This window comes from Clytia hemisphaerica, unplaced genomic scaffold, assembly GCF_902728285.1.
Source record: "Clytia hemisphaerica strain Z4C2 unplaced genomic scaffold, Clytia hemisphaerica genome assembly, whole genome shotgun sequence".
Lineage (NCBI taxonomy): Eukaryota > Metazoa > Cnidaria > Hydrozoa > Leptothecata > Clytiidae > Clytia > Clytia hemisphaerica.
Window position 1 is genome coordinate 117,985 of NW_027103987.1, and position 26,983 is coordinate 144,967.

General features: G+C 37.6%; 1 protein-coding gene across 1 annotated transcript; it reads right to left on the bottom strand.

Annotated features, from left to right (window-relative positions):
• Window positions 1-1,016: 1,016 nt before the first annotated feature.
• Window positions 1,017-26,774, bottom strand: LOC136811099 (uncharacterized). Its single transcript, XM_067067700.1, has 10 exons — window positions 26,641-26,774; window positions 16,362-16,902; window positions 15,670-16,008; window positions 15,077-15,327; window positions 13,654-14,007; window positions 12,151-12,384; window positions 11,139-11,756; window positions 10,853-10,880; window positions 8,473-10,455; window positions 1,017-7,712 (listed from the first exon to the last, which is right to left on the bottom strand). Exons 2-10 carry the CDS (start codon window positions 16,897-16,899, stop codon window positions 1,018-1,020), a joined length of 11,040 nt encoding a protein of 3,679 aa, XP_066923801.1. The 5' UTR covers window positions 16,900-16,902; window positions 26,641-26,774; the 3' UTR covers window position 1,017.
• Between the last annotated feature and the right edge of the window lie 209 nt (window positions 26,775-26,983).

Below are 26,983 nucleotides of genomic sequence, written 5' to 3' on the forward strand. Positions count from 1 at the left end.
GTATTTTTGATAGAGTGCAATACAAGGGTTTTCTTCTAGCTGGGTACACTGTAAGATTGTGTTTTGGGACTGCCGAATTGTAAGTCTGACAGTAAAAATCTGATTTATCTTTGTAGTTTTGACAGGCACCCATTTTAAATTGATTTGCACATTGTTTTGACTCATTTTCAGGTGGCTTCAGTAATATAAGATAGGAAATCAAACTACTCTGTAAGGGTCAGAAACGTTCGGTAAAATGCACTGTGAGGTGTACTGTAGGGGTCCGATTTAAAGCCATTTTTAGCGGGGCACACGCCAACAGGGCTACGGGTCGGCTAGGTACCCCCCCATGAAAAAAGGTCTATCTGCAATTCGGACGGGGACTTAAATAAATCTCGATATTAGCGCCGATAAGCGCAGGATCGTTGGTTTGTTAATGAAATTAGGAACAAACGGACGAACGGACAAACGAACCGACGAACGAACGATTATCTATATGAAACTTCTACCCAACTTCTAGTACGTTCAGAGGATATAAGAAAATAATACTTTTGATACACACCAATATACTTATCTTCAAAATATATACACAAGAAACGTAAGAAAATCGAATAAAAACAAAGCTTATAAAACAAAAAAAAAATAGATGCTCTATTGATAAAAAGATACAAAGTCAATTTAATCTCTTATAAAATTCCTTCAAAATTTACCTAAAAAAGGCCACCTAATAACTACTTTTTTGTTCAAATCATAAGGCTGATTGATAATTTCTGAACAAATCTAAATAAGTATGTTCCAAAGTAAGACTGGGAACAAATAAAAAGCACAACATTAACTTGACTTGAAATTTACATGACTTTACTTAATTAACGAGTATGACCGTCGCTGTATTAGTATGGATCAACACAACCGTAGAAATGTTTCGTGCTATTAAAAAACAAGTTTTTCCGCTAGTATAGAATCAGAGAATTTTCAATAAAAGCCTAAAGCAAAATAGCCAATGACAAACAAAGGTAAAATAGACATAAATATAAAGGTTTACGATTCATCATGAGTTTTTTTACCGCATTTTTTCACATGTTCTTCGAAAATTTCACGCCGAAGAAAAGTCTCATTACAATTAGTACACGTGTTATCAAAAGGTAAAGAGTTCATTTCGACATCAGTCTCTTCATTGGTGCGATTACCCTCAGTAATGCTTCCTTCTGCAAGAGCGTCCTCATTGGATGTTACTTGCCCTCCAGCCTCGCTATTTTGTACTGGGACAGAGTTTTCATCGACGTGCGTCACTTTATGCTTTGTAAGTGTTTCTTCTGAATCGAAATAAAATTTACATATATCACACTGGTTTTCAGTGACTGTCTTATGAACCATGACGTGTTTCTCACATACTTCCGCGCTCGTGAAATCCACCAAACAAAGACCACACTGGTAATTATCGTTCTTGTGGAATTCCTCTTGGTGGTTGTCAAGGTCAGTGCGACCATAGAAATATTTGCAACATAGTTCACAGTACAAGTCTTTGTTCTTTTTCATGTGTATAATACTGAAGTGACAATACAGTTTGTTGAGTGTTTGGAACTTTTTGTTGCAGAACAAACACTCCATGGATTGCTCGTCTAAAGATTTTCCGTGTGTGTCGGCGAAATGTTCGTTATAGGCCGCCGTCGTCGGGAAACGAGCGTCGCAAATACGGCATTCGATTTTCAACATAAAAGGGTGTTTTTCGTAAATGTGTTTGTCTAGATTCTTCGGCGTGTGACTTCTAGTTGAATAATTGCAATGCTTACACCACAACCGTTTCTTGGATAGTGGTACATCATCGTGCTCCATGTGCATGTGGCGTTTCAAGAGATGACGTTCGATCAAACAAAAGCATGAATCACACGTCAACAAATTCAACTTTGAACCCTTGAAATGACGCTCAACATGTTTTTCCAGTTCACTTTTGTTCCGAAGCAGTTGATCACACCATTCGCATTTATCAGCATATTTGACCTTCTTGGTGAGTTTCCCCTTCTTCTTTTGGACTTTTTCTTCCTCCTTTTCATCTTCATCATCATCACTACTCTGCGTCTCTGCATCTGAACTTTTCTCTTCTATTTCTTCACTTTCTTCATCAACAGGCTCTTTGAGCGCAGGTTTCTTCTTCTTCGTTTTTGGTGACACAGAAACACTCATCTTTCGCTTTTGACCAGCTTTCGATGTCGAGGAAGATGTTTGGCTTTTGTGTTGAGATGAAGCAGCCTTGTTGGTTGGTCTTGATACAGGCTTCAGCGATCTCATCACTTCTTCAAATTTGGCTCGACTTCTCCGTGGTTTTGGAACTTCTTCAACCTGCGTATCACCACTAATAGTCGCGTGCACGTCTGGATAGTCCAGATTAACAAACGAATTGGTTTTCTCTAAATCTGTAGTATAACAATTTGCATGCTTGACGATTAAATGCGATTTCAAAGAGAATCTGGTGTAATAGCCTTGTCCACAGAATAAACAGACCAAAGGATAATTGGTTGCAAAGTGGCCACCGTTGCTGTGTGATTGTAAAGGTGTTTTGCTGATGTTCGGATCATTCTCTTGTTCAATGATGATGCCTCCAGTCGGTGTGGTGGAGCCTTCGAAGAATTTCTCATGTTCAAGATCTTTCGGTGATAATAAGGGGAGTTGTTGGTTGATATTGATGACGAGTGCGTCTTCCTTGGGTTTGATTGAAAGTCCAAGAGGGTCAGGATCTCGTTTGAAAATTTTGGAATCTTCAGCAATGGAGTCATCATGAACGGTACTGACTTCCCTTGAAATGAATTTGGTGACATTTTCCTCATCTTTTGATGGCTTCGGCTTTAATGTTATTGGAGATTTCGCTGGCTTCGTAGATTCTTGCACTGGTTTGTCCGTGACGTCAAAAGAAGATGCTATCGCTTGGCCATTGGTAGATTGTTCATTCTCCTGCTTCTCACCATTCACACCTGTCAGTTGATTTGACTCGCCAACCTTTTCGCTTTCCAATGTTGTTAGGTTTGAGTCGAGTGAAGTAGAGCTTTCGGTGTCCAACTTTGCTTGACCTGTTTCCCTCTGTGGATTCTCATCATTCGTCAAATGTGTCTCCTCGTCTTTCTTCTCCTCGTCTTTCTTTTCCTCTGCATTCTTCTCCTCTCCCTTCTCCTGGGTAGAATCTTCGTCCTCGACAACGTCCGTCTTCTTCGTCTCACTGGAGGAAGTGTTGACTGCATCGTCAATTTGTTCCACAACTCGAGCATCCTGATTAACTTCTTCGTCCTTCTTTTCATGAGTCACCTCGTCAGTTGGAATATCCATCTTTTGATCGTGTTTCTTCTCCTGTTGAAAGCCTTCGTCAACGTCGTCAGCTTTTGTTGTCTTCTTGAGATCCTTCCGTTTACAGGCAACTTTTCCTTCCCCTTCTTCATCTGATGAGCTTTCGATGATTTCCTCTTCCGTTTCCTCTTCAATTTCACTTGCACTAGAAGAAGATGACACGTCACTTTCGTTCCCTTCCACACCTACAATCTCCATCTGTACATCATCCTTGACTGGCTCCTCTTCAACGTCGCTGGTGGAAACGTTCGCATCCATCTCATCTCTGTCATCTTTAGCGACGTTCAGGCGTGACTTCCTCTTCTTGAAAGCACTGGGTGGTTTTCCTGGGCGAATAATTTTACGCGTGTTTCCAGAGCTGTTTTTAGGTGGACTTTTCTTTTTTGCAGCCAAAAGATTTTCGATTCGGAGCTCGACATTTTGAGAATGCAACAGGTTTGTTTTCTTGTCACTTGAAGTGGCCTTCTTCCTTTTAGCAGCACGCTCTGTACTCGCGTTTTCGTCTATTGTTGACGTTTCAGAGGGCATTTTTCCTTGCAGCAAAGGAGAGGGGAGCCTTTCAACTGTTACAGTAGCCGGGGTTGTATGCTGTGAGGTGAATTTGGCGACCAGTTCAGTGTTTGACTCGTCAAACCATGGATGTATGTTCTTTAAATGGAGAGAGCATTGTCCACGCGTATAGAAGCCTTTGCCACACACAATGCAAGAGTGAGGGTAAGGGAATGTGGTTGGGGCTGGGATACCCATCACCCAGGTTGACTTTCTTCGCTGTGGAGTCTGTTTGGGTGTTGCGGTGTCTTTGGGTGTCTTCGCTTGGCTTCCGGGGTTCTTCTTTTCTTTGTATTGATGCAGGTCTTGGATGACTTGAGTGTTACTATTAACGTTGAATTTCTCCAGCTCAAGATCTAACAATGCCAAATGACTCGTTTCAAAATGTTTTAAATACCCATCTAAAGTTTGTTGTGATTGATTACAAAGACAGCACATGAATTTGGAGTCATAAAGTGAGTTGACGGCTTGTGAGAAAGACAATCGTTTGTTGGTATCGTCTTCAGTTTTTCGTTTCTTCCTATGTGCGTTCACTTCTTTGTTGTGTTGAAGAACGATGTGTTTGTTCATCTGATTAATAACCGACATCTTGCCACAAAGATGACAAGTCGCTTTAGTGACGTCACCGCTGATGTCATCTTTGACAATTTGATGACGTAATAAATGATCTTTAAGTTCGTCGTAGGTTTGGAAGTTCCACGTGCATAATTTACAGGTGCCATCTGCGAGTTCAAGTATTTTTTGGTAGGTTGCATCTAGTTGTTGTATCTCCCTCTCTTTGCAGACTGTTGTTTCGTCTTTTGGAGCGTTTGGTTCAGCTGATGTATCTTCCTCTGATTTGTCTTCGTCTTGACTGGCGATTTTCTTCGGTGACTTCGATTGCTGTTTGTCATCGTTCTTGACCTTTGTTGTCTTGTTTTCCTTGTCCTCTCCACCGAAGTTGCTCTTGCGTTTCGCTTTGATCAAAGTGTCTTTTACTGGCGTAGATTTGACTGGTTTGCTTGGCGTGGATTTGACTGGTTTGCTTGGCGAGGATTTGACTGGTTTGCTTGGCGTGGATTTGACTGGTTTGCTTGGCGAGGGTTTGACTGGTTTGATTGGGACCGATTTCTCAACAGCGGCTGTCTTGCTTTGTTTATTGAACACACTGACATGCTTTTGACGTTTCTTTTCTTTCGCCTCCTCAATTGCTTTTATTTTGGGACTTTCTTTCCTTTTTGCAACTTCAACAGTCTTCTTTGGTAGGTCTTTCACTTTAGTTTTCGTTGTTGACGGCGATCGCTTTTCAACTTGATCCAAAGCTTTTATTTTGTTCTCAGCCTTGGTTGCCGATTTTCGTCTTGATGTAAAAGTTGGAGCAGGAAGGTCTTGTACCATTGGTTGTGAGGTTGCAATAGCTTGTTTGTCGACTTTTTGTGCTTCAGCTCGTTTCTTCTTTCCTTCCCTCATTTCCGCCATTATGGTTTTGATAGCTTTCTTCTTCTGAGGCGAGGGATTGTCTTTGTTTTTGTTGATGGTAGGTGTGATTGATTTGTTGTTGAGCTTCTTGTACTTTGACACCACATCTCTGGCGCTTCTTTTGGTTTCCATTTTTGCTTTTGTAGTTTTAGCATTTGAAACATCAGGCTTTATATCTTGCCTTATTTTCTTTACTTTGCGACTTTTCCTCGGAGATCCAGCTAGAACGAACTTTGATGAACCAGGGATGTTAGTAGAATTCTCCTTTTCCTTGAGTTTGTAAGAGGTAGCAGGTATATCAGATGTGTTTGAAATCTCCACCAGTTTTTTGTTTGAAGACTCAGAAATATTAACTGACGGATCTGAAACGAGTGAATTAGTTAAAGCTGAACTACGTGAACAATCAACGCACGCCTGTCGAGGGTTTTTACTTCGCAAATGTTCCCGGAAGTTGTTTTGGTGAAACAGCAAGTTGCAGTAGCTACACCTGATGGTTTGTGATGTAAACGAAATCCCCTCATGATGACCCATAATGTGAACGTACGTCTCTGGTACGAAACAGTGAGGACACATGAACAAACTTCTGCCACTCTTCAGCATTTTACCATGTCTCTGTTTAGTATGACTCACTACTTCTACGTACGTTTTGAATTCCTTTTGGCAGCAAAATATTGAAGATGGTTTTCCAGAGTCGAGATGGACTGTTTGATAGTGCTCACTCAATTCGTCAACGTTTGAAGAACAGATTGGACAAAAGACTTTGGCTTTTTTGGTGCAACAATTCCAGTTATGCTGGAGATCCGGTCCTTTTCCAGCGTGCATGTTTGACAACAAGTCTCTTGCCACAAGTCTTTCGATGCCACAGAATTTCTCAACACATTTCAAATCTTCTGGCCAGTCGACCGCATTGTTGTTTTTATCGTGAGGTTCAGAAGATCTCATGACGTAGGAGTTGACCGAATTCATAATTGAAAGACTTTTCTTCAGTTCTTCATCGCTAATGGGTTTGGCGTGATCTGATTGATGCTGACGGAGGGATGTGGAATCTTCGAAGACCAGAAAACAAAGGAAACAAATGTGTCCTGTAGGGAGCCTCAATACACGATCATCAAAAGTGTTTCGTTGTTTCTTGTGGCTGTTCGTTTTGTGATGCTCATTAAGTTCGTCTACCGAATCGAAACGTTGATGACAGACGAGACACGAGAGAGGTCGTTTGGATTGATGAGTCTTCATGTGTACGATGTGTGTGAGTTCACCTTCGATATTCTGCTGACAAATTGCACAGTAGAAGAGTCGGTTGTCCGCGATGACGTTCGGAGGTATGAGTGAAGTGCAAAGAAACTTTTCAGATTCTTCTTCCGTCTGTTTGTCAAAGAGAAAGGTTTTGGGGTTGTTGGTGGTACCAATTTCGATCATCATCTTACCGTTCTCGTCTCTTGGGATGAGTATCTCGTGCACGTGCAGTTGACAATGGTTCAACAAGTCCTGGTACGAGTGAAAGCCTTTGTAGCAGATGTGGCAGAATAATGATTTATGTTTACCAAGCATATGATACTGAAGGGAAGTTTTGGTGGGGAGTGTATCCAAACACACGCTACACGTTTCGACTTCGATACCAATATGAGAGAGACGACAAATCAACATTGCATGACTACATGAATACACCAATCCACAATTGACACATGTGTGCAGTTGGTTTTGTTTGGCACACATGATGCCAGGCTCCAGATACTGTTTGACCAAAGAATGACGTTCTGAAAAATGGTCGATCACCTCTTGATACAGCGTGAATACAGAATGACAAAGACTGCATTTGAAATATTGGTACAAGACATCTTTATTCCTTCCTCCCGTCTTTTTCCTCGACGGTGAAATCACTGATTCAGGAGAGTTCATTTCTTTGATGGGGATCTGTGTGGGTTTTTCACTTCCAACCGCTTGTGTTATCGCTGTAGATTTGGAAGTTGATTTGGAAGCAGTTTTGCCGTTAGATTTGTTCTTTGGTACAGATTTCGAAGAGGTATTTGATGGAGTAAGGTTTGGATTAAGTTGTCCTTTCTTTTTTGGAGAACAATCTGGTTCAGACGGGTTAGATTCTTGAGATTTGTTGGCGGCGTTCTTTGTTGGCGATTCGTCCACGTTGTTACTCTTTCGTCTGTGTGCAATCTTTTTGACTTTCTTGGCTTTCGGTGGAGGTACTTTGTCTGTATCCGAAACATCAACTGACTGCTTCGGTCTTGGTGAAGGCATTTCTTGAGCGGGCGATGGCATCATAGATTGACTTGGCATGCAAGTTTTTTCTTGATGTCGTTGTAAAGTTTTTTTGTGCATGAAAGAAGTGTTACAACCTTCACACTTGTGTACGCTTTGGGTCAGCATTCGAGAGTTGGCATCTAAAACGAAAAGAAATTTATACAAAATAGTAGAGTGAACAGCAAACGAAGCGCCAAAACATCCCAACCACTCCAAATAAGGTCCTACCCCTTTAGTAGCTCTGTCCATAAAGTAGTTATGTAATCAATTTGATCCATTTTTGACATTTGACTCGGACAATGCTCGAGAAAAATATCTTCTAGATAAAATATCGGCATACTTCTCCATACACTTAGAGTAATATTACTCGATTGACCTCGATTCTTTAAAGTTTACACAGGCGAAGAAAACTTTTCCAGCTCTTTTCATGTCAACCCTCTTTGTAGTATTCTTGAGTCACGAGAATCAACGGCCGGTGTAGATAAATCCCAAATTTGGTAGAACATTATTCATAATCTATTTTTTCCGCTTTCTGTTTTTTTTTTCACAGAAAATAATCTCAGTGAAAAATTCTGAGAGCTCCAAGCCCCCTTAGACGAGTCTCCCAGCCATTATTTTTGAATACACACACTTTTAACAAGAGAAAAAGTAAACCTCTAGTGAGGCTTATAAAAATAATTGGTTTATGGAGTGGTACTCTATGGACCCTAATTGACGTAAGTGGCAGATTATGGTATGAGCAAGGTCGAAAAGGTAAAAGGTATTCACTGCAAAAAGAGGAAATCGAACCACAATCCTCCCCGAACCTACCGTAAGGAAAGCAACTGAAATCTTAAACAGGCAATTCTCACGAGTGAGTAACTGGAAAAAAGAAAAAAATATCATTATAAGAAAACCTACCTAAATCATCAATATCTGTTTGATTTGGTTTGGACATTCGAAACATGAACATGATTTGAACTTTCTGCCACACCATTTGCCCTTGAAAATGATCATAAAAAGCGCGGTCATCTTCCGTGTACCCTCTTTCAGAATGCTTGCGTTCAAAGTGTTTCACCAAACTTTCAATGGTGGTGACTTTGACAGTGCATCTGTAGCACTCCAGCATCCATTCCGCGTGTTTAGTTGCATGGTTGAAAGGGTCATTAATACGTTTGTTGCAGATGTAACATTCCCATGTAAAACGGCGCTCGTCGAAACGATTGCGTCCGATGGATCTACTTCGAGAGAAATGTTTGGCTTCGTAGTAATGCGTCTTCAATTTGTCCTCCGTCTGATAAACTGTTTTGCATAAGTCACAGAAGTAGACTGTTGCTTGTGATTCTGCCTTCTGGCTCAAGCTTTCCATAGATGGTTTAGGAATTCTGGTTGGCGATTTGATGGGGCTTGTAGCTATCAATTTGCTGTTCGTTGATGATTTGACAGTTGAGCTGGTAGGAGGCTTGATGGTTGAGCTAGTTGGAGATTTAATTATTGCACTTGTATCTTTGGGATTCTTGTTTATGTTAACTTTGAATGTTGATTCCTCCGGAGGTTTGGTTGGGTTTGGAATCATGGCAACCTTTAACTGTGGCGAGAGCGCTGTCTCTTTCTTGGTGTGTTGTTTGTTAGCCAGAACCACCTCATAATCATTGTTCACCATTTTCACTGTCACTGCAAACACTTGGGATGCATGATGGACATAATGGTATTTGCCAACCAATCTCTTAGCATCTTCTTTGGAGAATGTAAGGAGCTTTTCTCGCCCATCTTTCAATGTCAGCTTCACCGGCAATACTTTGCATTGCTTTGGCTTCATTTTCTCTACCTTTTTGTGCGAGTTCAAATGTTTCAAAAGAGTTCGTAGGGATTTGAATTTGAGAGGAGTTTTGACATCTTTCGGATTGCACAAGTAGCATTGGAAGGCGTTCAGTCTCGGACACTTGCGATTGTTTAAGTGTTTTTTCAACAGCGAGCGCGATTGACATTTGAACAGACATCGGTTACATTGAAGTGTTTTAGGTTTGAAGTGGTATAAAATACAATGCTTGTGGTAAATGAATTTCGAAGGAAACATACGGCGACATTTCGTGCAATGGTACACAGCACGTTTATTATCTTCACGCTCTGATTCGCTCTCAGAAGAACATGATTTCTTCGGTTTTAGAAGACCAACCAGAGTTTCTTTGAAACAGCTTTTAACGTGCACTTGAAGTGCGTTTAAGGAGTGGAACATTTTCTTGCACAACATACACACGCCATCGTCTTTCAGGTAGGTGCAATCACGTTTGTTGATGTGAGCGTAAAACGATTCACAGTCCTTGAAGCCATGTACACAGCGAGTACAATAATGTTTCTTGTTGTGTAACAACTTCACTGATTTCTTTATCTGAAGTTTACGATAGGCCAGCTTTTGATTTAGTTTCATTTTGTGGGTATCTTCAGCGATTGGTTCTTGTCGATGAAGTTTCTTGTGTGCTTCCAGCTTTGTCGCATCTCGAAACATTTTACTACAAACTTTACAGCAGGATTGTTCACCCCAATCTTTAGTACAGAATTTGACCTTGTGTTTGGAAGCAGCTAGAAAAGTCTTGAACTGCTTCTTGCAACTATCGCATTTCCATGGAGTCGTTTTCTTCAGTGCTTTCATGCGTGAAACATCGCTCATATGAACGGACTTTAGGTGCTCCTTGAATGCGGAGTATTGATCAAACGCTTTCAAACATTTCTGACACTGGAATTTGAACTGCAGATGTGATTTGATGTGTTTGTAAAGCTTTGTTTGGTCGCAAATTTGTTGGAGACATCGAGGACATTTGAACTTGGAGTAGGTAAGAGCGTGTGATTTAATAGCCAGTGAACCGTACAACTTTCTCTGACACTTTTTACATGTCTCTTCTTTGCCTGAAAAAGAATGAGTGACAAAATTTAACAACTATGGTATTATGGTACTTGATAACTCGAGCTTAAATTATTCAGAGTGACTTCTAATCCCCTCGGAGCTAAAACGCCCTCGCTTGTTTTTTAAATTGGGAGCGAGATATCAAAACTGCAGATTTTTTATGATCAAATCTAAGATTTTCTCTTAATCGTTGTCTCAACAAGACATTGGTTTCGATTGGTTACGAAATCTTAAATTGAAGCCAATCCAAAATGCCACAATTACATCGTGTAAATCCGGCCTCAAAAGCTCAAGTTTAAAATTTCGTCGAAAAAAAGTTTTTTATTCAAACTTTCGGTATTTTCTTATTAAATCTCCATCCCTATCATAATCGTGGTTATTGTATTGCTTATATCTTACCTTGCTGCTGGGCAACTTTGGATGAAACCTGTGAAAAATCAAATGAAAAGAAAATTTGATCCAAGTCCCTCATTTATTTTTGTTAAGACCTATTTTTTATTGGACCAACATCAGTTACTTGTACTAAGCCTCTATCATATTTAATAAAAATTTCAAAGTTAGCAAATTTAAGTTTATAAAATTCTAAATAAATTTTCCCGAGTAATTCTTTCTTCTTTTGGAGGACCGACACAATATCCGAACGAAAACAAGTCCATCACGTGATTAATCGAGAGAAGCAACTTACTCTAGCTTTGGCCAGTGTACCAGCGAAATCAAATTCTTTGAAGTCTTTAGTTTCCTGTTGATTTTCAGCTGTCATCAGAATAGGGTTCAACTTCAGATTCCGATCGTATGTCAGCGATTTGAAAAAGTTTTCAGTTTCTCCATCTGCGAAAGTGATATTCTTTAGTTGAATTTCGTTGGACTTTTCGCTCGTTTTGCCATTGGTATCTAGGTTTTCTGAAGACTTTGAAAGGTTTTTCCTCATTGGTGGTACTTGGTTTGCCGTTATGTTATTGGTCAATTTCTGGCCTCTCGAAAAGGCGGTCTCTTGTGCTGAACTAATTTTCAAAGCTGTGGCACATTTTGCAGATGTGACGTCATCAGTAGTGATTGAAGTGACGTCAAGGTGTAAAGTTTCTTCGTCTGCATTTTCTGTTGGAGATGATGAATTTGAATGATTTTCATCGACGTCCATCGTTTCATCATCTAAGGAGATGATCAGATTATCTGACTCAGACTCCATGGATTGGTCCAGTTCCACCAAGTCTTCAGTAGAGGTCGCTTTGTCTTCTTGTGTTGACTTCATCTTCTCTTCACGGTTATTCTTCAGATTGTTTGCCAATTTTGCTACTGCTGATGTCTAAAATAAAATTCATCATGTTTTTCTTGTTAAGCTGAAAATTTACTTTGTTTAATAGTAAAAGTTTGCTGGAAACGGATCGTAATGTAAAAGACCAACCAGTGATATTCAAGAATCTAGACCCAGGGCCCAGGTTTAGACCCTCGGACCCATTTAGGCGCAAAAAACTGTAATTTTCCTTTTCTCCAACCCTTACAGAGTCTGCAAGTTGACTTTTCTGAAATCCCGACCGATTTTTCGCTAAATTCATGACTAAAACGGCCTAAATATTCGTTGACTTCTCCAACTCCAGTTCAGAAAAGGACCAATTCCGATAACGTAAGGCCTTTGACGAATTCTTATTTCAAAGCCGACAATAAACGCTCATCAAAAGGTACAATTTGTGTAAACATACCTTCAATGCATTTGATGTCACTTGTCGTTCTTTAATTGCACTGAGAGTTGACACTTGTACTCCAACATCGCTGGTAGATTTGGCAACAAGTTTCGGTGAAACGTCTTCAACGGTTTGATGAGTTTTAGACAACGGTCTATCTGCCATGGCTTGTCTAATAAAGTCTTGATGAGCGGACGAAACTTCTTCCAAGGAAAAGAATGTCCTCTTCACTTTCATATAACGCTTACCATTCTAGTTTGGAAGAGTAAAGTTAAATTATAACAAGTGGTACTTATGATAGACCTACCTGGTTATGCATTTAACACATTATAATTGATATCTATGTGAGCGTGACCATTAAACAATCATTCAGAACACAAATAGTGACGATCTATTAAAATTAGTCGTTTGTTTCTTATAAAAAACGTTTAGAAACCAAAATTTCATGCTCTTGAAATATTCTTTCATATTCAAAACTTTGTGAGCAAAAAAAAACATCTATCTCATCAAAAAATTGAGTAATTTGGCGAAGAACATTATTAATAGTAATTCTTATACATAAACATGCGTTTTTTAATCCAAAAATTTTTTTTGAAAAAATCTGCTTGAGCCATCTTTAACCTATGATGGTACCCTACTTTCATGCAAAAAATCAGAAAGAGTTAATGATCCAATTCTTCACAAAGTCTAAAAAACCCGTTTTTTAGCCGTTTTTTAGCCCAAATTTGCTAAAAGAAATTTTTTTCGAAAGTCGGGCTCCGTCACATTCGAGGGTTTATAGTTATGCATCTTTGTGCAAAAAAATCATAAAGAATCAAAGAGCCAATCTCGAGAAAAGCTAATACCTAAGTAATTAATAATGTGCTTATAAAAAAATATCGAATGTTGCCAGTTTCTCTATAAAAACACGCCAAGTAACCAAAATTTCCTGTCTAAACACACATATTCTTCAAAAGTAAGCCCTCGTGAGCAAAAAAAAACATCCATCTCATAAAAAGATTGAGTAATTTGACTAAGAACATTGATGTATGCTTATTAATAGTGATTCTCAAAGATAAACATGCGTTTTTTGAGCCAAAAGATTCTTTTTGCAAAAATCTTCTTGAGTCATCTTTTACCTATGATGGTACCCTACTTTCATGCAAAAAAATCAGAAAAAATTAATGATCCAATTTTTCACAAAGTCCAAAAAACCCATTTTTTAGCCGTTTTTTGGCCCAAATTTGCCCAAAAATAAATACCTTCGCCAGGATAAACCCGTGTGTATTGGAGGGGAATTGGAAAGCAGAAACTTGAGAAGCCTCTAGTGTTATAAAAACTCTAATAACAGTGTGTCGCAAGTTGGTCATGGGAACAATAAAATAGACGATAGAGCACTATATAAAGAGAACCGGTCACCATCTTCAAAGAGAAGTCAGTCATCATGGACAATTTAGTTTTCTTTTCAGTACACATTGGTTTATTCATGACATTCATGTTGTTTTTTGATTCTGGTGGAAAGTCATAAAAATGGTGACTTACAACGTCTTGAAAACCATCAACACTCTCAATGTGAGCTGCTATATTCATAAAGTGTTGTTCGTTTGGCTCTCTAATTGTCTTTGTTTTCAGTGGAAAAACATTTGCTTGTTGTAGTATGTCCAAGTCAAGTTGATGTTGCACCAATGGAGGTACTAACAATTGTGTTGGAGTGAGCGGTGGTGTGGGGCTGACAACCTGTTGAATTGTGGGTACCAACTTTACCAAAGAACCTTGCGTAGCGGTTACCACATTGCCAACTTTCCTGTCTGCTTGCTTCAGGTGTTTATTCCGCGCAAAACAGTCAATCAATACATTGTTGATGACAACTTCTGGGTCAACTTTTGTTACATTCTCCTATAAAGAAAACAATGCCAATTATTATTGATTAGAAGTTGGAAAGAGTATGGAATGATTATACTGTAATAAATTACTTTTGAATTAGGTTCAGGTTCCAGCCAAAAGTATTTCCAAAAAGTTTCCCAAAAGTTACCATAAAAACATTTTCTGAGAAAAATGTAAATTTAAAAAATTTCATTGCATTTCAATAAAACATTGACCTGAAGGCTCCCTTTTCTCTAACCGTTTATCCGAAGGCAGAGGGACTCCTTTTCCTGGATTTCTCCAGTTACCCTTGATCCTTCTTTTTAGTCGCTGAGCATCAAGCAAAGGGGTCTCAAGTACCATTTAGTAGTACGAAGTCTTTAATATGAAACGGCCGGGAATTGAACTACTTGCGCACCGTAGCTGGTAAATTCAAACTAGAGAAAAGTTTTTCAAAATGTTGCTACTGGCAAAAACAAGGTAGTTTCTGTAGAATAAATTACATCATGAACATAACACAACATAAATGTTTGTTTTAAAAGTTTAAATTCATATGATTGAAGCCGATTGCAACTGAAATCTTCATCTTCCACACTCACTTTTACTAAGGGTAATCTTATTACGATAGACGATACTTTCTAATAATTCCAACTTCGAGGGAGGTTTAAATAGTTAGACAAAAGAACACAAAATTATTGTAATTACGGATATTAAACTTAGTGTCACAAGCAACAACACTCTTTTTTATCGCGAAAAAGAAAAAGAAACGAACAATAAATACTCCTTTTTTTCGGCTCAAAATGCGGAAAACACCAATTTCATCACTTCATACTGCAAAAAAGTTTGTCCAATTTTAAGAATTAGTTACCATAAAAATAGGTTCTCTTACTAAAGGCAAAATTCAATTAGTAATAATAATTCGCAAAGAAGATGGATAAATTAGAGTTAATATAATGGCGGCATTTAGAAGTGTAATCAAGTTGCACGAGCACGAGCAAGCAATAAGAACCTCAACACGTGGAATTAGGAATAAATTTCATGGTCTGAGATTAGGGAAATAGCTTAGGAAAAAATTATTATAGCGTTATTATATATATTATACCTTTACGACAACCTTAGCTTTTGGTTTGCCCTCACTTGTCACAGGTTGTGGTTTGATTGGGACGAACTCTTGCATTTTCTCTTCAATACTTCGTTTAAAAACGGATGGAGTGGATTGGCGGGCTGTTGGTATTTTGTAACATGTATATTCTGATGATGGTTTGGGTAAAATGACTGGTAAATTGTAATGGGCTTGTTGATGTTGGTTCCTTCCTTGTGTAATGTTTGCATTCTTTACATCTATTTGAGTTTCTATATAAAAAGATTTCTTTATAGTTGTACTGCCATAAAGAAGCACATGTTTTGAATGAAAATCAAAAATGAGTCAGTATCAATTTGAATTCTCATGTAAGGACAATCATAACATCTTTTAAAAAACCCCGCTGATGTTATCAACGGTCTCAGAAATGAACGAGAGTAGTGAAAATATTTGCAGCTCAAATTATAAGCCAAAGCTTCGAATGGATAATAATTTACCATAATTTATTAATTTTTTGAATTAATTACTTAAGAGTATTGCGATAATTACTGAAATAACAAGCAGAAAAATATTTTGTAGCACCTTTAAAATAATTCTTATTAAATTATAGTCACCTTTCCTTTGTTCTTTATTGACAAACAGTTTATTTGAGATCGGTCGATTTGTTGCTGGTTGAAGGATCAATTCTATAGCACCTACAGGTATATTTGGTGATTGTGGTGGTGACTTCAGATTCAAAGGCTGGGTGGTGAAATTCGTTTTGGTGTTCGAAACAGATGAAGTTGTGCTATCAATGATTGAGGACGTGAAAACATTGTTAAAAGAAGGTAGATTGATCGGTGAACAAACTCTTGGTTGTTTCAAAACTTTGGGCGATTTGGTGGCAGTTGATATGGAGACATCACCATCCGATTTTTCATCCCCTGATTGTTTTGATTGTTCTTTAGAAGAATCTGAAAATATAAGTTGATTCTTTTAATCCCTTCAAATGACTTTCTGGTAACCCAGTATTGGTTGCAGGAATTATCTTTTTAACGGAGTATAAAAGCGCTATTTAAATTCGAATTAAATAAGTTCAGCCTTTTTGTCTCCGCTGCAGATGATATTTAGACAAACTTTATTAGTCATGTAATTGACTTTTAAAAAGACAAGTGAGCCAAATGAGGTTGGACATGAAATAATCACTCTTAAAAACAAACCAGATATATTGATTCAGCCTTTCACATCTTTAATGTCCCATATAGAAGTTAAAAGATAGAAATCTTAGTCTTTAACCCTGTTCGCTCTTTAAGATAATGATTCCTACCTGAATGAGATTCTTGAGGAAATTCTTTCACCAAAGATGGGATCAACTTAGAGATTTCACCACGTAGCGTAGGTGATAAGGTAACATCAGATGACATGTAATTTGTTATTTCTTGCAATGACTTAAATATGTCAACTTGTTCATTACTTGATGATACACCTTCACCAATCACTAGTTTTTTGTTGTTTGGGTTTACATCAGTTTTATCTAGTTGATGTGCAGAATCATTATTTTCAACTTTAGATTTTTCTTCTTTTTGCTTTATTGCACTCTCCAACCTACCATCATTACGTGTTTGCCCATCAACATCAATATCTTTATTTATTTTCTCCGTGTTTCCATGCTCTCCATCAGGTGATTTCTCAAGCCTTGGTAAGGTCGAAAGTTCTATTAAAGATTGGGCAATTTCTTCTGTAGTAGTTTGACTGGATGTCTTTGCAGTGGTTGAACTATTTGCATTGTGATCTTTTGATTTGGTTGCGTGCAGCACTTTTGACTGTTCTGCAGGAGCAAGTGTTGTTCTTTCTTCCATGTCCATGCTCTAAAGAAATGCATGGAAAATAATGTAAGTAAAGATCCAGTGGTTAATTTCAATGATAAATTTTCAACCTGTCCCTATCCTTAAAGGAGATCTATGTCTGCCGAGTAGAAGAAATTAGTCTGTTTGGTTTCTTATACCTTTGAATTCAAGAAGAGGCTAATTTGATTATGACGTTTGCATAAAAAGTTTTGTCCAATTTTATATAGCATAGCAACATTGGGATTTGACTGCGACAGTGTGATCTATTTCCATGATTTTAAACTTCAGGACTCACTAACCCTTATCTACTATCCCTTCTAGATTCAAAAAGAGTTTTCACAAACTAAAGGTTAAATAGACCGTCTGGTTTGTAGGTTCAAAATGACTTTCAGAATTTTTCTTTATAAACAACAACAACCCAACACGAACGTCTTTGAAAGAAAAAATACTTAACTAAAGAGAGTATTTGTAGGCCAGGGGGGGGGTATCGAGTCAGTGTACTGGCCCATAGCTGGCGGGGTGGTCCTCTGAGAAAAATACAATGAAAAAGTTAGTACAGTGTACTAAAAGGGTGGTCCTCTGAGAAAAATACAATGAAAAAGTTAGTACAGTGTACTAAAAGGGTGGTCCTCTGAGAAAAATACAATGAAAAAGTTAGTACACTGTACTAAAAAGGGTGGTGTTCTGAATTCACACAAACCCAGTGAATTCCCATGTATATTTGCCCTAATTTGCCAGGTCCAAGCTGGTCCGAGACCTTCAAGTCAAGGCTGGTTAAGCTATACGAATTGGTACACTGATTTTCTCCCAATGTTTCCTGTTTACTTGATTGGATTTGTTTCAGAGTCGCAGCATGCGCAAGCGGAGACCGGCCTTAAGTCCAATCTTGTTTACGTTTTCTTTAAGGCCCTATCTACATTATGGCAACAACAAGAATTTGAATGTGTAAACGTTTGAATCGAAGCTTTAAAGTTTTATAAAAACAAATCCGCTCTATTGTTTTATGTTTTTTAGTAACCTTGTTGATTTGTTAATTGAAAAAAATCTGTATATAAGTGAAATCACCGGGGGGAGGGGGTAAAAACGACCATACGTTCGGCCGAAAATCAGGTCTCTAAAATCGGTCCCTTACAGTGCAGCAAAAGTTGGTTTTGGCTGAAAATCGACCCTTATAGTGTAATTTTTGAAATTTTTTGCCCTTTTCAGGGCAAAATTTTTTGAAATTTCGTAAATTTTTACCTCAAAATTTGGTATTTTATAAAATTTTACACCATTACAGTGCACTTTTTCCCACTTGCTCACAAATCAACCTTTACAGTGCACTTTCTAAAGTCCAAAAAACCTACCCTTAAGGGCCGCACGTCCGGTAGGTCACTTACCTGGAGTGCCCCCCCCCCCGGGAAAAGCGCCTTTTTATATATTTTGTATAATATTACATTTGATAAAAGATTTTCCATTTCAGTTTGTGCACAATGTTAATAAGTCTTTTATTTTTATTTTTCAAAAATGAAAAACTGCTACAGCTTGCCAGACAACCAGAAATCAAGTCACAAGAAGGGAAATAACTCAAAGTTGGTTTTCAGTGTTTGGACGTGCTAATTTCAGCTAATTTCACTGTATTTTATTGACTTTGCTTTGTCTGTTTCATTGTTTCAGTGTTTGTACTACTGTATATAAGGATTCAAGTATTTTAATATTCAAATCTTTCCTTTCATATAATTTGGTGCTTTTCTTAGCAAAATGCTTCAAAACCTTTGTATATGGTGGCTATTAAACTTATCTGGCCAAGAAGAAATTAGAACAGTGCACTATAAGGGGTGGTTTCTAAACTTATCTAATCAAAAACAGCTAATACAGTGTACTAAAAGGGTGGTATCAAAAATCCAGTCATGGAGAAGTCAGTACAGTGTACTGAAAGGGTGGTAATAAAAATCTAGTTGTGGAAAAACGTCAGTACAGTGTACTAAAAGGGTGGTGTCAAAGCCCCGACTGTGAAAAAAAAGTTAGTACAGTGTACTAAAAAGGGTGGTGGTCTAATTTTTTGGAAAAAAATCCAAAAATCAAGTTAGTACCCTATGGTCCAGTACACTGACATGGTACCCCCCTGTGTAGGCTATTGTAGGCTATACTGTCTAGGGTCATCAGAATTTATTTACTCATATATTAAATAATCATCAAAACTAAAAAGTAAAATTAAAATGAACAAAATCTCATCACCTCTGCTCTAAATCTTAGGATAGTCACAAGCATTGTTTCCGCAATGGCCAGATATGTTTAGTTCTTTGATTACGAGTGTGATTATTTACGTGGGTCCCGTGCCCTCGTGGGTCGCGTGGGTCCCGTGCCCTCGTGGGTTCGTGCCCCCGTGGGTCAAAAAAAAAACCCGTGGGTCTGAAAAAAAAACCCCGTGGGTCCAAAAAAAAAACCCGTGGGTCCGAAAAAAAAACCCGTGGGTCCAAAAAAAAAAAACCCGTGGGTCCAAATAAAAAACCCGTGGGTCCGAAAAAAAAAACCCGTGGGTCCAAAAAAAAAAACCGTGGGTCCAAAAAAAAACCAGTGGGTCCAAAAAAGAAATCCCGTGGGTCCAAAAAATAACCCCGAAAAAAAATCCAACTTCGTGGATTTCATTGGTTGGTTTGGTTCCGGAAAAATAAATGTCTCGAAACATTCTATTGTTTGCTTGTGTGTTTTAAACTGCGGGTCGGTTTTAGATATTGTCTGCGGGAGACTGAGTGTTCGAAAGTCTTTTTCTCGAGTTCAAGGTAGAACAAAACAGTCGAATATCAACTCCTTTCAATACCGCCAGAATGAGAAAATTTCCGGATTCTAGCAATTGACAAATGAGAAAGTTTGTTGCAGGGCGATTTCTCACTGTTGAAAAGACTTTCTTCATTTTTGCTTTAATCGAAAGTAAACTTCATTAACTTTGAAGAGACCACTAATCAGACCCAAATCAGGCGATCACGCTAAATTTCAAGTTCAATCACTCATCACGAAAAATAAATGACCAAATCGAAGTTCATCACGCAATTATCGGCAATACATACAGAGCAAAATTTCGTTTAATCACGCAACACATTCCAAAATTTTGTCAAATCGTGATCACATTCTAACTTCCAATCGTCATAGTCGATATTTTTATTCCCGTCGTTGAAAACACAACTTACAAAAAGTCATCAATGCTTTGTAAAAAGAGTCAGTGATAGAGAATCATATCATAAAGTCTGTCTATTATTTCGATTCAATTAAAGTGACATTTCCATAATTAAAAGTTTATTAATTATTGTTATACATTTGGGGAACAAAAGATTTCTTTCGAAATAAACTCATTTCAACTACACTTGGAGGTTTCTGTGGAATTCATAAATAGTAAACTGCATACTGATACAGTCTGCTAGACATTAACATGATTTTTCTACAGTGATTAGATTGACACATGCGCGATAAAAATTCTATTATTTGTCTTCAGAGGTTACTATTTTCTTTGAAAACTTAACCTCTGATACTCAGGGTAGTAATACCGTACTAAAAAAGGGTCAATCCCGTCACACCGTAAAAGTACAACCCCCCCCCAATATCTAAAACCGACCCGCAGTTTAAAACACACAAGCAAACAATAGAAGGTTTCGAGACATTTATTTTTCCGGAACCAAACCAACCAATGAAATCCACAAAGTTGGATTTTTTTTTCGGGGTTTTTTTTTGGACCCACGGGATTTCTTTTTTGGACCCACGGGATTTTTTTTGGACCCACGGTTTTTTTTTTTGGACCCACGGGTTTTTTTTTGGACCCACGGGTTTTTTTTTGGACCCACGGGTTTTTTTTTTGACCCACGGGTTTTTTTTTTTGACCCACGGGTTTTTTTTTTGGACCCACGGGTTTTTTTTTTGGACCCACGGGTTTTTTTCTTGGACCCACGGGTTTTTTTTCGGACCCACGGGTTTTTTTTTTTGGACCCACGGGTTTTTTTTTCGGACCCACGGGTTTTTTTTTTGGACCCACGGGGGCACGAACCCACGAGGGCACGGGACCCACGGGACCCACGAGGGCACGAGACCCACGTAAATAATCACACTCTTTGATTACTTATCATAAAATAGCTAATGCATACAATGATACAATGAAAGGACTGACAAGACATAGAAAACTGATAAATCCATACTGGGTATATTTGTAGTCAAGCAACATTGAACCAATTGTGTTTGCAAAAGTCATATCAAAACTGTTGTTTTTAATAAGAAACTAGTTTCAAACAATTAAAAAAATATATTAGCCTCAAAAAAATTAAGTTGTAAACTACACAAATCAATCAGGCCATTTTTTGAAATGTCAAGCCAGAGTAAACTCAACCTTGTCTGTAAAAATAAAGGTTAGTTCAGGTGAGATGTAATGATCAGTGCTTCTGAGCAACTGATCATAAATAGCTATCTTAATGTCAATGAGAGAGACTTGACACTTTACACTATGACTTAATAGACTGCTGGCAAATATGTTCAAGGACTCTATAGTACACCCTATAGGAGTGCTATACACAACTTTTAGTTGTGAAACTAAATTTCTAGGTGTGTGGAGGTGCGCGTGTGCAATTGCAAGCCTCAAATGATTCAGCCTGGGAGTGCGTTCATCCACACACCATAAATTTAGACTTCACTACTAAAAGTTGTGGATAGCACGCCTTATCACACTTCTAAATTAGCAAAAAGGAGTGTGATTAACCACACGTCAAATGGCAAAGCCTACAGAACATAAATCATGATACCCCTTTTTGAAGTGTTTTTGGACTTTTTCAAAAGTGATTTTTGACTTCAAAAGCTTTTAACTTGAGAACCCCTGTACCAATTTCAATAAGCTGTCAAATTTCAAGTTTGCCTTTCCTCTTGACAATTAAAAAAGTATATAGTAAAAATTCACAACATTTTAGACACCAATAACCATTAAACTTTTTTTCTGGGTCATTTGTAACCTGGTTAACCAAGCTAGTTTTTACAAGGCCAAGATACGGCTGACAGCAATATAGCGTTACAGGTATATGGACCCCAAAAACCACAGTAAAAAGTGGACGGCTATAAAATTCTAATGGGCTTAGGTGTAATATTGTTAGACTACATAAACCACATTATGTGTACCCCAAAACCCACATCAGCTTTTTGGAATTTCAATAATTTGAGCGATAAAACGCAAAAGAATATTATGTAGCCAATGTTTCCATGTACATTTTGGGACTGTTTGTCATAAACTATTCCTTTTATCTTAATCTATTTTGAGTTATCTCAAGTTTACAGTTTTTTTTTAGTTAAAATCATATTAAAAAAGATAGACAACACAATGAAGCCAAAGTTTAGCTTAAGTTAAGAGTGAAAAAGCAAACAACAAGGGATAAAGCAAATGTAGCTAGAAAAAAAGACAAACTTGAAAAACAAGCAAATAGAGGAGGCAGTCCAGTTTTGCATTGAAAATTGGGTGAGAGGTCAGGCTGCTTTGAACACTGGGAACTATCCTTCGGTTAAAGATTGTGAAACAATCAACCGTCGCTTATATGGAACAATCAAAACTGGTAAGTTAACTTTGGATAATTTGCTAACAAATATTATCAATGATAAATTATATTTGAAATGTTTTCTGTTTGTGTCATCAAATTTGAAAGAGCAAGTAACCTGTTAAATGAGGAGGCTGGTTCGTCAGCTGGTTCATCAAATTCAAATCTTGCTGAAGCATCACCTGGCTCGATTGTATCACCCAATAAAAGAAAGAATTCGGCTGAATATTGGAAGGATAAGTCTGGTCAGGCACAAAACTTGATAAGGGAACTTGGTGAAAAAAGCATTGCTTGAGAGGAAAGTCAAGTCAGGGACTGAAATGAAATCAGTTAGGGTAACAAATGTTTATTGATCCATGAGAGCCAAAGATGTTGCTTCACAAGTCAAAGTCATCAAAAAAAAGAAGACAAAAGCAGAAAAAGCCAAGAAAGAAAAATCTATGTAACCAAAAAAGAGGAAAATAAAGTTAATTTTCTTAGTGCAAGGACAGATACACATGCTCCAATGAAAAATACTTGGCTATTGGTCTCAAGAAATGTTCCATTTGTAAGAATGTGCTGCGATCCTTGTGCAGCAAAGTAGGTTGCAAGGTAAATGGTCAAAAACTGGTGATGATCCTTCCAGTTAAATCCCATACATTACAGTTCATCAAAAAGGTTGTTTGATGTGGATAGTGATGAAAGTATGTCCGAAGAAAGTATGTCAGAAGATGAACAAACATATGAAACAGATGAAACAATTGAAGACAAGGAAAACAGTGACCCAGAGGAGCAGGCTATTTCCGATATGCAGAATGTTTGGAAGACCATCAAGCTTCCATAGTCAAAGAGGTAGATATCATAGGCAAATGGTATGTCTGTTTCCAGACCAAACGTATGACATCACTTTTTGTAGGCAAAATTTGTAGAAGGTTTTTGATTGAAGAAGACGGTGATGTTGATAAAGTAGAAATTTGACGTTTGAAACCTAAGATAGACTAAGGCACAACTCTTGAAGACATTGGTCTTTTTAAAATGGAGGACATAATAGCTGGTCCCTTGGAAGCAATACCTATGAAAGGAAACAAATTCAACATCCCAGAGTACTATTGATAAAGAAACGTTTTACCATTGTTTCCAAAATAAACAGAAGTATACCTTATTATAAGAAAGTGCTTGTCATGATTATTGACTATTGTGGCTCTGTAATATGGTTGATATTTTGTTCTACATCTTGTGTCCATTTTTGTTATATTTCATTTAGAAAGAAGTGTTAAAGAAATGTAACTTACATATTCGTGAAATTTCATTTTCATAATCTGGGTGTACCCCAAAACCCACACTGTGATAGGCCCATTTTTATGACAAAATTGTGAGATTCACAAAGAATTCTTTGCAAGCAAACTTTAACAATTGAAAAGATATACCTTGATGGTTGATTTTTATCCTAGGTTTGCAAACTTAGTCTCCTGATTTATGAATCCACTGACCCTAGTGTTAAAATTTTGAAATATTTGGACTATACTTTTTTTATGAACCTGGCTTTAATTTCCTAAAATGAAAATATTTCTGAATAAATTGTTATTAAACACAACCCTATGATATCAGGGCTCTCGAAAATAAGAATGTTTTTTATCCTAGTGCTCTAAAACCTCTGATTTTTTTATTTAAGTGACTGTGCTGCTTTTGGGGTACCATGGTTTTTGGGGTCCATATACCTGTATAGGCGCTTTAATGATTTCTATGATGTACGGAATTCTAATTAAGTTTGCCTTGAAAAACTGGCACGCACTCAAAATATGAACACAGAAGTCGGTGAGACTCGGCAAGCATTTGACTTCTTTTAATTGGCCATAAAAGACCATGTGATAAATAGGGGTATATTTTTGAAGATGGGGCTTCACCACATTCAAGTGTTTATCTTCAGATAAATTTTGACAAGCAAATCATGAGGAAAGCTGGTAACAAAATTATTGTTGTTGTGTTTATATATAATAAACTAGCCAGTAGCTATTGCTGAGAAATACACCTGAAATCAGGCCTCTACAGGGATTAAAGATTTATGCAGGAATATGAAATTTTCTGAGTACCTGTGATTTATGAAAGACAAGTGTTTTATATAATCGACCGCCTAAAGATGGATTTTACTGTTGTGTTTTTGGGTACAGAATTGGAAAGGTTTGCAGTTAAAATCAAAAGTGAAAGCGCACAGCTTGAGCTACCATTTTTACCACTTTTAAATAATGTGGTTGAATATAAGAGAGATGGCAAGTTTGCGTACTGTAATCTTAGGGAGAAGATTAACAGAAATCTGCGTTATATACGAAAATGACGCTCAACTTTTGAAAGTGAAAAATGTAAAGCTCTGAAAATTTTGAGAAACCAGCCAGATGGCCCGGTGCTAGCTAAACAATTTTTTGGTTTGCCCTTTTTTTCATAATGTAAGAGAAGGAAGGTGAAGGAAGGTGATTGGGTGTAAGCTCAAAACAAGAAAAATTAACTTATCACCAACAAAGAAATCCAGGCTTCAATACCCAAAAAAATAAATTTTGAGGGAAACAGTGTCAAAGAAAGATGTGAGTATCTATCTATTTAAGTAGCATTAAACATGAATGTTCATTATCACTACATATTTAATATACAAAAATACCAAAGGCTTTCAAATCAAGAAGCTACCATATTTCTGAGCTTATATCTAAAATGAGGGACTTAAAAAAGTACGGTATACAGAGTTAAATCAAGACAAATTTTCCTTAGCAGCCATGTCCAGCAGCCATCTAGAAACATCTGAATTCCCGCCATCTTAAAGTTTATGACCTTGTACCGGGTGCACCACAAAAAAGTTTCTCTATTTGAAACTGATTTTCTCGAAATCTAAAAATTTTAAAAGAACCATTCCTATTCCATTAGAAAGAAGAAAGATAAACTTAGATAGATAGGTCATTTATTAAATTTGGTTCATTAGATCAAAAGTTGCTCAATTGAATAAAAAAGTTACTTTCAGAAAGTGCCCGAAAACATTAAAAATTGACCTATCAAATTTTAATTATTTTATTCGCTTTAGTATGGTACTTAAGCGCTCGGCTGCCCACGCTTAGAAGCTCTAACAGAGTGATCCAATTTAGTTTAATCGCAATAAAACTCATCGAACATAATCGTAATCGAACGGAATCGAAGAATAATCCAATGTAATTGACAAGCAATCGAACCAATCGAACATAGTCAACAATCATCAATCGAACCAATCTAACCTTACTCGAACGCAATCGAACACAATCGAATATTACCCAGGAATCGGCCGTTCGATTGAGATTCGATTACGTTCGACAATCGAATCGCAATTATTCGATCGCATTCGATTACGTTCGATTGGTTCAATTGCGATTTTTGTTCGAAGTTGTTCGATTGACACAGTCTGGATATGAGGATTTAATATCATCGAGCTAATCGAACTTTTTACTTACCGAACTAATCAAACTGCTATTGCTTCAAAAATTGTGAGTGTTGGATTAGGTTCGATTAATTTTTTTAATCGAACTTTAATCGTTCGATGGAGTTTGATTAGTTCGATTGTTTGATTGGTTCGACAAGTTCGATTGATCGGGTCTGGAATACTTGCTCAGCAAATATGAGATTATAAAATGATAGAGTAGAGCTGCGAGCAGAGCTGTCGTAGTTCCTTTGCGCTGTTACATTTCTTTTGAAATTTGCTGCTTTGGTTGGTCAGTCATTTGATGTATATGCAAGTTTCCATCCACTGATGCAAGCTACCCGACCTCACAGTACGATCCTGTCAACGCCACCAGAACTTTCAGAAGGATGGGACGCTAAATTTATGGAGTTGAAAGCAAGAGAAAACTTTTTACCACCAGACAGTCCCCAAACACCCCACAGGTGATGAATCAGTCTGGTGTGACTGGTGCACGGTGCTAAGGAAGAAAAAAGTCCAATGTCGAGGATTTATCTAGAAACACAAAACACCAGACAGTACCAGACAGTTTTGTCCTGGGGCCCGCTCAATTTAATGATACTATTCGGCATCGGAAAAAAGCATCAGACAGTCCAGTGCATCAACCAAAATACTTCAGTCCTAAAGTCATGTCAAATGATCAAAAGCTCCAGCAACAAAGACTTTGTATTTTCTGAATCAAAAGTCAATCAAAATGAAAATGGTCCCTCTTCTTTTTCTTTCAAAGGTTTCCCCAAAGCCAGATGATGCCAGACTAAAAAAAAAAAAGATTACCTCTGAATTACATAAACATTATATTGCTATACGTTCTTGATCAACAGGCTGTGTTTTCCAGAGAAAGTGGTATAAACTCTATTGTTATTGAAATTATTCCTGTCCTTAGTGCAGTGTCCATCCTTTTCGTTTAGTTCAAAACCATGCTTTTAAAAATAATTGTTTTCTTCACTCCCATTGGTGGAAGATATTCTCGGCCTCCCAAGTAAAAGTTACAGACACTGATTCTGAAAAATTTAGGCAGTCGAGTCTATAATGTCACGTGATTTATTTTAAAAGGTTTCGCCTAGCTAAGCATTTAATCACTTATTCTAGTCCAAGTTTCTTAAAAACAAAATCGACA